Here is a 13685-nt window from a genome sequence, read left to right as displayed (position 1 = left end):
AGAAGAAAATGACATAAAATCAAATAAAAGTACTCACTAGTGGGGGTAGACTCGCGTGGCGGGTGGATCGAGCTCGCAGGGTGGGGGCCGCGCGGCGGCCGTGAGCATGAAGTTGGTCGACTCGCTGAAACAATTCGACAGCCTACTTCAAATTGTATTACTGTCTCGAGTGTCGCATGCGCTACCAGGGCATTGGTTACCAATGCAAGCTGGGATGACTTTTGCAGTAACAGTAAAACTAGCTCGCTCGTGTACACGAAAATGGAACGATCGAGCGGTTAAGACGATACAGGAGTGGTCAATTCTCCATACAAACGCTCTCGATTATTCCCTCCCTGGTTTTTGAAGATAGAGCAATGATTTTTTCAACACAGATTATTATTATTTTTATCTGTGTCGGACCGTTTTGATTTTTTGATATTCTTATTTTTAAAGACGCTTAGACCCATGAAAAATTTCCAAAAACGGCTTTATTGATTATGGCGCAAAAAAGAAAACTAAACGGTGCGACACAGATTATTTCATTGTTATTCAGATTCTCAAATTTCGTTATGATTTCTTAAGTTTTGAAGGAGAAAACAGTCGAGTTTTTTCGCAATATCTTTTAACTGAGTTGTTCTTATAAATGGACAATTTTTTTTCGATAAATCTAGTTAATAACACTAGTATATTAGAATTTTCGCTCCCGTAGCGTCTTAAGGAAAAATCGTAGTAGCGCCGGTAGACGTGTGTGACGGATTCTACCTACAATTTCACCTGCACGTCTACTATGCATCGTGCGCTCGCGCTAGCTACTATGCTGATAACGGTATGTCCAGATTTGAGGAATGCACAACATGCAATATCTACAGGCCTAACAAGAGGTGCACGAATACGATTACACATGCATTCTATAGGCGCTGTATTCCCCCGGTCTGAACGAACCATGTCAAATAGTTTTCCAAAGGTAGTCTAGTAGTCTACACATTGGAAGCGGAATGTTTGGTTTTAATGTTACATCTCATCTCAAGAAATAATGAATGACATTTTAGGCAATATATTATGAAGTTATGGTAATCACAATCAGTTAAAGCTTGACTAGAAATTATATGATCATTGTCAAGAGGGCGCTGTTACTCTCATGTATGTGGTAGGTGCAATGCAGGAGGTATGAAAATATAACTCTCTGGAAATTCCTCAACATAGCGAGTGATCATATATTTTTGGTCAGGCTTAAGAGACACGCTCTCAACTAGTCATCTTAAGTGGGTAGATAAATCAACTATAGGCTATTCAATCATCATTGTAGGCCTACCATCACCTGTAACAATATTTTACACAAGAAAAGCCGCAAAAATATCTGGCACTAACACGATCTTTTAGAGAGTGTGTCACATTTATTTTGGCGAACTTATATAAATACCGAACCCTAAAAATAACAAAGTATATCTTCATTTCTAATAGTGGCTGTTGTGACAACGTAGTCAACTATTACCTACATTTTTAAAACCTTTACCTACGTAAATGTATTTGAAAAACACCATCATAGTTTCGTATTATTCAAATGTGTTTGTTCCCCTAGACAACAATGTAAATCGCCGTCTGGGTTACTAGACAAAAAGTTGATTCACCCCTCGCGCAATCCTTGGGAAACGTTTTTAACTATTGTATTCAAATCATTTCTCTATTTCAAGTGTACCATAAACAATATTCAGTTATGTTACTTATGCTATAGGATTTCAGAAATTGACAAACATAGAAAAAGTAATAGGTATATCTGTAAGTTTAGTCAGAAAGCACCGATACCGCAAGAAAACTTGTAAATAATGAATAATATGATTAATGATGCTAAATCCCACCTTCGACTAGGAGCGGAATTGAAAAGGAAAAAATAATCCAAAATTGAGTTTTAACTTTTTTCATTTATTTATATATTGCTTGGCAAATCTCGTCGCCTTTGATGTGGGACACGGGTCAAGACCCGGAACGGAGGAGAGAGGCCTCAGCCCAGCAGCAGAACACTCGAGGCTCATATAAATAAATAATGTCTTGCCTTCAGTATTATGATGTATATTTATTTATCACTTTGTTCCCGATAAATCTGAAAACGACTATAAAATAGGACTTATTTCCACTCCATAATGTAAGTAATATGATCCGATGGTATGGCCATATACGCCGCAGACCGGTGGACTACATCGGAAACAGATGCCTTAATCTCACTGTCCAAGGCCCTAAGTCACGCGGCCCCGGTAGGCCTAAGAAGCGCTGGCTGGACGTCGTGGGAGCGGACATGCAAGAGAACAATCTCACGCCTAAGGATGTCGAAGACCGGGCAAAGTGGAGAAGACTGAGCAGGAAAGCGGACCCTGGCGCTAGGCCGGGAAAACGCTAGGTTGAAGAAGAAGAATGTAAGTAATATGAGGTGCAACTCTACTACAGATCATACTATAGCTACAGTCGTTCATGTCGCTCATTGTACCACTGAAACTCGATGGGAGGGTAACAACTAGTCCACCCACCTTCACTATACACCCGGTTATAATAAGAAACATAATGGGAAGTCTATCTCGCGGTCAAAAGTCGGTCCGGTACCGTGTTAGGCTTACCGAGTGAGGACGTTTGTGAAATACACAAGTGACACGAAAATAGCCGGCTTGGAGTCAGGCAACGCCCCTCTTATTCTTCCACGGGCATCTTTTATAGCTTCGATAGTGTTATCAGTCACCAATGTCACCATACAAGCCATCCTTAGCTAAGCCAGCCTTATCACATGAGTCAGGCTCAGTCTTACATTATACCCCACACGACACTCCGACGTGCCATTCCGACGACCGGTCTGACCTAGTGGTTAGTGACTCTGCCTGCTGTCAATGGTCCTGGGTTTGAATTCCGGGATCCTGAGCACAGATTTGCTCCTGTGTCTTGGATGATTTCTATGTATTTAAGTTTTTATGTATTATATGTATTGTTATCTTGAGTATCCACAACACAAGCCTTCTTGAGCTGACCGTGGGGCTTAGCCAATCTGTGTAAGAATATCCTATAATGGCTATAATATTATTTATTCACGAAGACTAATTTGATTAGATTTGACAAATCTGCGCGTCATCTTCAATAACAAGATCTATATCAACCATGAGTTCAAGTTCAGCTCTCGTTGTCAAACAAATTCTCTCTGGTGCTGTATTTTTAATGTACGAATATTTCAACTCTGTAATCATATACAGAAAGTCGGGAGACTGAATTTAAATGCTTTCTTGTTATGTTTTTATTAGGTGTTTGGAAAGTTCTAGCCTATAGAATACACCGTGTTTCACTTAACACTAAAAACCTGAAAACCGTTTGTTCAGAATCCAGAGTAGAATCGATTGAGCTATATCTTGATGGGGGTAATATTTTTATTTAAATTAGTATGATTAGTTATTTTTTACGTGCCTATTCTATTGTATTCGTAATACAACATTGTGTATATCGCATTGCTAGAGGTTGTTTACCTTTTTCAGGATTTAGGAGTATTAATCAGGGATGTAACGGAGCTCTGCTTCTGCTTCCGTTTCTGCGGAACTTCCGTTTTGTTTTACACATCCGCTTCTGTTCCGGTTCTGTTATTTTTCAAACGGAAGTTATAACGGATGTCGGAACCTAGCGCGACGGTGGAACATGAGCGGCGTACATCAAAGACCAACAGGTCTATACCTGTCATTCGCTCATCTCTCCGCTTGCCGCGTGCTGCGATACTAAACATCAATCGCTTCATTCCATTGCGCGCCAATATTTGTCCTGTCCACCTAGTTAGTAGCGAGTGAACAACTATTCAGTGGTGCAGGGCTTATCTACGATCCCCTTAGAAGCAAACTGCCGGGAGATAAAGCTGCTAATTTGTTTATTAAATACAGTTTACTTCTTTTACAATCACTCCATTTAATTTAAAAATTTAATTGTGTGCTAACAATTACACATATAATTTTTATTACTTAGTTTTGGATTGTATTATACTACCTAAAACCTTTTACGGCATAATAAAGGTTTAAAAGTATTCTTATGTGATTTTTAGTGATTAACTAAACAACAAAATCTTAAAGTTCAAGGTGATTTAAATTTTTGGATTGTAATGAATGATATACTTAAGATAAAATATCAGGTAACTTTTCTTTTCGTTTTTAAAACCTAAGTGGGCCTAAAGGCTGATTACAAACTGCTGATTACAGGCTGAACAGTAAACACCTAAAAGTTCTAGTTAATTTAATTAGTTTTGGTTTATGTTATACCTATGTGGTATTTTTTCATTTCCTTTTTAACATTTATAACTTCCGCTTCTGGTTCCGGTTCCGCTTCTGCTTCCGTTAAACTAAATTCAAAACTTCCGCTTCCGGTTCCGTTAAAACCACATCCGTTACATCCCTGGTATTAATACTGGCTGGTTACTTGGGCGATTATTTTTTCCGCTACGAGTTTGACGTTGTTTGTCAGTTTAATCTTAATGTTTATCATAAGTCATAACAAATTGAACTCGTACCTAATTACAACCTTGTCATTCTGAATATTGAGTTTAAATTTGCTTACTGGGATTACCTGTCCAATTTGAAGTTTACTGTGACCAGGGACCGGAACCGCTTACCATAACCGGGGTTTTTCATAGGCTTATTTTAGAAGTTGTTTTAAAAACCCCAACCATAATGGTAACCTTTTGTAAGGGTGACTGTTTGATAGGGTAAGCCTATCTGATACAGTTAACTTAAATAACCTCTAACGAAAACCAAACCCAGTCTTAAAGGTTACCCTATCATTTTAATTATTAAACCGTTTAAGCAACTTTAATCTCTGCGCACATTGAAATTCAACTTATTATTGAATAACCATAGCGAGTACAAGCTCATACGTATCGTCTCTAAACAAGTTTATGTCGATTCAAATAACGTAGTTTTATTTCGATTCAAACAATATTGGACTTTAAAACCTTACACTAAAATTTAAAACATAACTGACCTGAATTATCATAGTGTGTTTTGGCATTGAATGCATTCGTAGCGCGCGCCGGGTCGTTCTATTGTTTATCTATCTTACCTGTGCGTTTCCGAACAATTCTAGTTTTAGCTTTTTAAAGATCAACCTTTTGTTTGGCCGTCGGACCATCTCAGCAAAGACGCTCATACTCGAGAGCAAATTTTAGTAAAGAACTAACTAAAAAGTCCCATTTTAGCAAACTTTGTTAATATGTGTATATCTACGGGAAAATACCCGGATGAACTAAAACAAGCCCTTATACGGCCTATATTTAAACAAGGAGACCACTTAGATTATGGTAATTACAGGCCTATAGCGATTTTGTCTATAATTAATAAAATAACGGAAAAAATTGTAATAAAACAGATAAGTGCTTTTATAGAGATAAACAAAATTATCAATGACAAGCAGTATGGTTTTAGAACCGGGCGTAGTACCTCTACAGCCTTGGCAGATTTTACAGATGAAGTAAATAGTAACTTAGATAAGAAGAGGTATGTAGGTATACTTTTCATTGATTTTAAAAAAGCATTTGATACATTGGATCACGAACAGCTGCTGCAGGCGATGGATGAATGTGGTGTTCGTGGTTCAATGTTGAAATGGTTCCGAACATACCTCTCAAGAAGGACACTGCGCGCCGCTATCGACGGTGTCGAAGGCGAAGACGCAGAGGTACTAACTGGTGTTCCGACTGGATCGGTATATGGCCCGGTCGGGTACATAATGCATGTAAATAGCATAACTAATGTGGTCCGCAACTGTTCAATATATATGTATGCCGACGATACATGCCTTTTGTATGCGGATAAAGACATGGATAAGATTGAACAATGTATACAGGAGGATTTTACAAATATTATTTAATGGTCGCATGATAATGGGATTATATTAAACGTAGCAAAAACTAAGTGTATGATCATAAGTTCTCCCTATTTGAAAGCGAATGTTCAGTCTATTAGTGTAGTTGGACACACCTATGATTGCCTGCATAGAAGAGAAAAAGAGTGCAATTGTAAAAGTTTAGAAGTCGTAGAATCATTTAAATATCTTGGCCTAACTATAGATAAACATTTCAGCTGGAAAAATCATGTAGACACACTTTGTAACAAATTGCGTTCAATATTATGTAAATTTATTAATTTGAAAAACGTAGCTAGTAAGAAAATCCTATGTATGATATATCATGCACTGGCAGACGCAGTTATAGGTTATGGAGCTATAGCTTACGGGCGTACTTTTAATACTTATCTTGACAGAATACTACAGTTACAAACTAGGATATTAAAAACCATATCAGATAAGAAAATATTAGAACAGTGCAACCGAAACTATAAAGTCCTATACCAAAAAATGGAAATCTTGCCGGTGCATGAAAAAATAAAGTACCTAATAGCAACGGACCAATTTAAAAAAACTGATTTTAAAAAGCCTAAATTATATACCCGTAGTTTAAGAGATACGACTATTCAAAAGTATGTTGAACCTTTGGCTAGTAACTATTACGGGAAGAGAACGCGCAGTTACCTGACACCATACCCTAATGTGGCTTACATGTTAGGATACGTTAGTAGCGAAAATGCTAAAAATGGAAAGGAACGAAATTTGAGAATCTGAATAACAATGAAATAATCTATGTCGGACCGTTTGGAGCTTTTTGAAATAATCTATGTTAATTGTTACCAATCTTGAGTATCACAGCTTTTTTTGCGCCACAATGAAAAAGGCCGTGAAATTTTTGATTGGCTCTAGTCTTTAAAAAGCAGAATATCAAAAAAATCAAAACGGTCCGATACAGATAAAAATAATAACAATCTGTATTGAAAAAATCATTGCTCTAATTTCAAAAACCAGGGACGAAATAGTCGAGAACGTTTGTATGGAGAATTGACCCCTACCGTATCGTCTTAAGGGCCTTCTTTGGCCACACGCTACTGGTGAATAGGTATAATGCTTCTTTCTATCCTGTAATGCACGGGTGGCGACCCCCTAGCCTCTACCAAGTGTTTGGCTTTTTGGAATACGTGAAAATGTACCACTGCACCTGCGGGGGCGCTGTTCACTTTACCATACAATTTAATCTTCCTTGACGTTTATGCTATCAAGTAGGCCTAATTTACTTTATTTTCCAGCCGTAAAACAAAAAATACTAAGGAGGAAGATTGATAAATCACTACTCCATTGGTTAGAGCGCATAAAATAGTCGAAACATTTGAAGATCATCTCGCTACAAATTCAAATTTATTCAAAATTATTATTTGTTCCATTCTTAAGGATTATTTATCCCCCTTGTAACTCGAGGGGTTATAAACAGTCAATTATTCACTTTTATCTAGTCGATTAGAGACCGGTTAAGTTAACAAAGTATATATAGCGTTCTTTGAGCAAAGATAGCGAGACACCCAGTGACCTCTGGTCACGATAACGCCAAGGAGTTTTCGCCATCGCACTGGGCGTCACTGGCCAGGACCAACATTCTCAAGCCATTGTACTAGGTGTTTACAAACAACGCTATGTGGAACACAGTAGGTATGAGATTACTTGCGGGGCGTATATTATTGATAATTTTGGTTATTTATGGGACTTGATTAATGGTCTTGTTTGTACGTGAGTATTCACAACACAATGGATATCATAATTAATTCCTTTTGGATTCAAATAAATGAGTTTTATGGAAATATGAAGGACAAGACACGGGTTAAATTGTTGTTATGTATATGGAACCAAAAAAATAATGATAACCATCCCATGACATGCTTTCCAGAGAGTAGAGTAGCGTGGAGAGACGGTGGTGTTGCCAACAGTAAATAGTGATAACTACCAACTACAAATTTCGTAAAACTTACTTTTATAAGACCAGAAATTAAAGTTATTTGATTAAATTCGTTTAATAGTTAACATTAAGTCTAAAAAACCGTATAAAAGTATTAACTAGGTACTTTGCAAATTTTGAGATTTCGTAGTTTAGAAAAAAAACATACTCCAGAAAAAAAACTGTTTTTTTTCACGGTTTTTTTCATGTTTTTTTTTCAAGCTAGAAAAAAAACCGTTTTTTTGCAACCTAGAGTAGACAGCTGGAAAATATCAGCACCAAGAATGACGTCGTAAGATAGAGATAAGGCATCAAGATTCTTTACGACGACTTCATTTCGGGCGGTGATACTCATTCCAGTCTCTCTCTGGTGCCTTAGATAGGAAATACTAGGAGATGAGTAATGCAAAATATAATAATCATTTGACTAGCTGAAGTAGATTAATTATCCACCCCATGTCTAGTATAAGCCCACGCCCCACACTTTAGCTGTCAAATTTGCGTCTATATTTTGCATTGTTTTACGTATAGTATTCGCCTGTCTACGGCACATTTAACCGTCAAATGCTGCAAGATTGCCTACCCTGCTTAACATTGCCTGGTTCGAAAAATAGTGATTTATTGCCGAAAAGCCGTTTCACTGTCCTATCTTCCAAGACTTCGATTTAGACCCCTATTATGATTAGAACTACCATTTTAGACGCAGGCAATATTGGGCAGGGAAGGCAAAGTTAAAGCATTTGACGGTACTAAGTAGAGCGATCTCACGACCGCAGTTATAATTTGAAGCAACTTACCTCGCGGTTCTCATCCTAAGCGCGGCGCAGTTCTCCTTGCACTTGTAGGCGAGCACCTGCTTGATGCGGGACACCTCGACGTCGGGGAAGTGCCGGCTCACGTAGGAGATGAGCGCGTGCACGCGGCGGCGGTCCAGCGGCGGCTTGGTGGGCCGCGACTCCTGGCCGGCGCGCGACCAGCGCTGCCCCGTCACCGAGCACGTGGCCAGCTCGATGGGCGAGAACAGCGCCGCGGCCAGCCCCCGCGTCACCTTCCTGTAGTCCCCCCACTTCACCCCCCGCAGCAGCTCCTCGCGGATCTCCACGCCCTCGCCCAGTTTTATCTGAACACACATTTATCGCGCTTAATAACTGATAACGCAAAGACAATTTGTGTAAAATAACCTATCTCACTATAACGTGGATGAAGTAACATATCATATCTGAGGACAACAACGTGTGATAACATTCTTTATCATTACGTAAATCGAATGGAAATTAACAATTTGTCCTAATGTTATGTATCTCCATCCACTGGGTGTAGGTATTTTAGCGGGCCGAGGTTATGAGACTCCTGGTCTTAACAACGATCATGAAAGAAGACCTGACGTCCGTCCAAATGCAAAGGAGCCCAAAACGCTCAAGTTAAATGGTATAACTTATTCATACGATGATATTCTTTAAAACTAAAAACAAGATGTGAAAATGTATATTTCACATGTGGCAAGAACAAAACACCAAAGATAATAGTAGAGGAGATATAGCCTTGGGGTCATAATAATTACCACAGAACCGAAGTTTGGTTTTTTTAGTTCTTTGTGTGTGTCTTTTTGACATACTAAAAATATAGTAAAATATATTTATGCAAAATGCGTTTTTTCGACCGCCAAAAGTTGTATGAAAAATTACTATGGAAAAAAATCCTAAAATTTAAAAATCGTCTCTGGTATCAACTTATGGGGAATTAGGCGGCAAATTTTTTTATAGCGTTGATGTTTAGCAAAAATATAAATATTTTTCACTATTTTGGTAAAATAAAAAATGATAAAAATCATAAATTTGATGAAAGGAAGTAATTAAAACATAAATTTCAGCAATGTAATTTTTTTCATATGTCCCACACCATGGTAAATACGGGTACGATCCGCCTGGTGATTAGCAGTTACGGTAGCCTATGACGCCTGCCAATCTAGAGCCTCCACATGCGCGTTGCTGGCCCTTTAGGGTACCTTTCCACTAGAGATGCGCAACGTGATAGTGTTTGATATCCACCAATCATGTTCACTGTTCACAAAGCGTAGCGCTAGTAGGAACGGGTTCGACTAAGCTGATTGTGGATATCAGAAGCATCCATAACACATCTCTGGTGGAAAGGCACCCTTAACAGTCCTCAGCTAGCTCGCAGGATAACGCGCGTCCGCGGGAGAAAAATCCTCCTATTGGGTAACCGTATTTACCATGAACTTGTATTTTGGTGGGGTTCAATATAAGTATATAAATTGTCGCATCCCATAAAAAAACTGTCGATAAAGCATTATATCGAACACGAGAGAAAACCAAAACCTAATAATCATCGGTTTTTCTAGTCATAAATCTGCGCATCCACACACCCTGGACCCGTATATGGTCGCACACTGCGGCTTCTTCTTCTTCAACCTAGCGTTTTCCCGGCCTAGCGCCAGGGTCCGCTTTCCTACTCAGTCTTCTCCACTTTGCCCGGTCTTCAGCATACTTAGACGTGAGATTGTTCTCTTGTATGTCCGCTCCCACGACGTCCAGCCAGCGCTTCTTTGGGCTACCGGGGCCGCGTGACTTAGAGCCTTGGACAGCGAGATTAAGGCATCTGTTTTCGATGTAGGCTTAGGAGGATTTTTCTCCCGCGGACGCGCGTTATCCTGCGAGCTAGCTGAGGACTGTTAAGGGTGCCTTTCCACCAGAGATGTGTTATGGATGCTTCTGATATCCACAATCAGCTTAGTCGAACCTGTTCCTACTAGCGCTACGCTTTGTGAACAGTGAACATGATTGGTGGATATCAAACACTATCACGTTGCGCATCTCTAGTGGAAAGGTACCCTAAAGGGCCAGCAACGCGCATGTGGAGGCTCTAGATTGGCAGGCGTCATAGGCTACCGTAACTGTTAATCACCAGGCGGATCGTACCCGTATTTACCATGGTGTGGGACATATGAAAAAAATTACATTGCTGAAATTTATGTTTTAATTACTTCCTTTCATCAAATTTATGATTTTTATCATTTTTTATTTTACCAAAATAGTGAAAAATATTTATATTTTTGCTAAACATCAACGCTATAAAAAAATTTGCCGCCTAATTCCCCATAAGTTGATACCAGAGACGATTTTTAAATTTTAGGATTTTTTTCCATAGTAATTTTTCATACAACTTTTGGCGGTCGAAAAAACGCATTTTGCATAAATATATTTTACTATATTTTTAGTATGTCAAAAAGACACACACAAAGAACTAAAAAAACCAAACTTCGGTTCTGTGGGAATTATTATGACCCCCCCATACAAATTCTCATTCCACTCCTCTACTATGTCAATTTCCTCAATTAATAATTAACTTAAATTTTGAAACAATCCCAATGTTATCAGAAATTTGCACATTACTATTACCTTAAGCGTTTATTTTTTTAAACTAAATACTAGAGATGGGCCGAATATGGACTTTGCCGAATACGAATATTCGGCAGAACATTCGGTTCAGCTCTTACCGAACCGAACATTCGGCCGAATATTCGGTTACGCCATATTTTTTAAAGCGAATGTTAAGATTAAAACTATGAAATGATTGATAATGGTTATACATACTACAACTATGTTCTTATGATTTAGTGGATAGCTAAAACTTAGTTAAAACAACTCTGAACTCTTCTCAACTCTTAAACTACGGTTTTTTAACTTTATTACAAAACAATTGTGTTTATATTTTGACGCATTTTTAGTAGTTCCTTAGAAAGCTACTAAAGTAGGAGCTTATTATCCAATGGAATACGTAAGATCTTCATTAGTTATTTACTTTGTTTATTCGGTAAATATTCGGCAATGCAACCGAATTATTCGGCCGAATACGAACATTGAAAAACTTGCCGAATATGCCGAATACCGAATATTCGGCCCATCTCTACTAAATACACAATTTCGCAGCCGAATGTCTGTTTCTTCAAAAATGTAAAAAAAAATAAGAGGATGTAGGTACGTTGTCATATTAATATTAGCACGTGCGGTGTGCGGTTAAACAACTTTGCCCCCTCGTAAACCATATAACTACATTTATGTCTTTTGTCGACTGCTAACTAATATAATTAGGCTAGGGCGTAAATATTAGGCCGCGGAGTGGATGCAAAAGGCGGGCGACACTGCGAGTGGGCAAAACAAGGCTGTTTATACATTAGGTCCAGCAGCCCGCGTCTTAAGCTCTGGTTTCCTAGGATAGTAGTGCGGTCTTATAGCGGCCGTCCGTAAGTGTGAAGTATGGAAAGGACATCTAGGAAAGCTCGGGGCTTTAAGAAAAAAGAACAAAAGATACTCACCAGCCTAGGTGCAACAACGCCTCGCTCGTTCTCCCGCTTAAGCACGAAGGGCAGAGCGCGACGATGCTGTTCCAGCCACACCGCGTCCGGCACCGGACGGTTGCGGCGCCCGTCCCACCGCCCCGCTGACAAACCATCATACATTACACTAGGGAGACGGGGTGAAGGCCGTCTCGGATCGCAAAACAAACGAAAAGCGTTACTTTTTGAAATTCGAAAGACCATCTATCGTAAGACAGATGATTCTAGAATTTCGCTGTCCGGAAAGCGAGACTACAGAGTTCCAAAGAGCATTTACATTGTAAACTGAAATCGGCAGTCAACAGTGAAGGGATTTACAACTACGGCAGGATGTTTTTGTATACAGCTTGCATCAAATATGTATTGTATAATAAAATTAATAGTAAGAATTGAATAAACATGGAACCGTGTAGTTTCCTCGCCGCACACAGAATTTTAATCATGCACTCTGTGCTTTATCACCCGTAAATGTACAATTTACGTCTGCTATATCGAACTAACTCGTAGGCGAAAGTAATATTGAATATTATGTAACTTTTTGCCCCGGCAGACATAAATGCACATATCAAGTGTCATTTCAGATGTCCGTGTTTGTCGAATATATAGTTATTCGTAATATATATGAATAAAATAAATAAAAAGGAAAGACAAACACGGTATAACTGAACTGAAATGTTCTAAAGATGAAAACTGGCGAATGTATTGATTTTTGTTATGCAATAAATTTTACAAGTAACCTGTTTCAAAATGAATTAGGTAATCAAGTATCTTAATGTGTACCAGATATAGTGGTATAGCAGCACAACTTGTGCTCTCGCGCGCAACTCCATACGTGAAGCGCGACTTCCAGTACAGTCAAATGGAGTGAATAGGGACGCCGGGATGGATAGGGACGAGGCTTAAAATGTGATTAGCCCTTCAATTTCTTTAAAAAATACTACAGGAATTGTATCATTAAATTGTTATGATACACTTTGTGTAATTAGATATTTAGTAAATGTCCGGTTAATCACATTTTAAGTCTCGTCCCTATTCACCTCGGCATCCTTATTCACCTCATTTGAAAGACTATAGATTCACGGGCGAGAGCGTAGGTTGTGCTAGACTGGTCACTAGCGATCACGGAATAAATCAGTTCTAAAATTAAGTCAAACCAATAAGTCACAGGTATACTAACTGTCAATCGTTTTATATGAAACCGTAGCTAAATTCTCATCTTTCTTGCCCTGAATCATTCAACACTGTCACGTGACAATTATTAACAATGATTGTGGTCAAATCAACCTCCTCGAGTGAATCCGTCTCGTTATCTATTCTGGCACAAAATAACTTAATGACATTTCTATTCATAACTTCTAAGGTGCTCATAGTTAACTGACAATTGGTAGGCCTTATTTCTTTGCAATAAGGTTTAAAAATTATCAATGAAGTGTGTTTGTAATTAATGCATTGCCGATAGCACAGAACACCAATAAGGGCTACCCCACACTAGCGTGTCCCCAGCGTCGGCATCTAATCAACTCTAACCCT

The 13685-nt window shown here is 38.7% G+C and overlaps 1 protein-coding gene across 3 annotated transcripts in view; it reads right to left on the bottom strand.

The window, feature by feature from the left end:
- Positions 1 to 13685, bottom strand: part of LOC125227780 (zinc finger and BTB domain-containing protein 17-like) — a 40262-nt gene that overhangs the window by 15427 nt on the left and 11150 nt on the right. For 2 of the 3 annotated variants that reach the window (XM_048132117.1, XM_048132119.1), the window contains exons 5-7: positions 12135 to 12259; positions 8596 to 8918; positions 38 to 142 (exon numbers count right to left, since the gene is read on the bottom strand). In XM_048132117.1, the coding sequence (XP_047988074.1) occupies positions 38 to 142; positions 8596 to 8918; positions 12135 to 12259 (553 nt within the window). The remainder of the gene's footprint in view (positions 1 to 37; positions 143 to 8595; positions 8919 to 12134; positions 12260 to 13685) is intronic. The other variant, XM_048132118.1, reaches the window with a different exon arrangement.

The sequence above is a fragment of the Leguminivora glycinivorella genome, chromosome 7 (assembly GCF_023078275.1).
Source record: "Leguminivora glycinivorella isolate SPB_JAAS2020 chromosome 7, LegGlyc_1.1, whole genome shotgun sequence".
In the NCBI taxonomy this organism is placed as follows: domain Eukaryota; kingdom Metazoa; phylum Arthropoda; class Insecta; order Lepidoptera; family Tortricidae; genus Leguminivora; species Leguminivora glycinivorella.
Note: the sequence above shows the minus strand (reverse complement) of the source record. Positions and strands in the feature narration are given on the sequence as shown.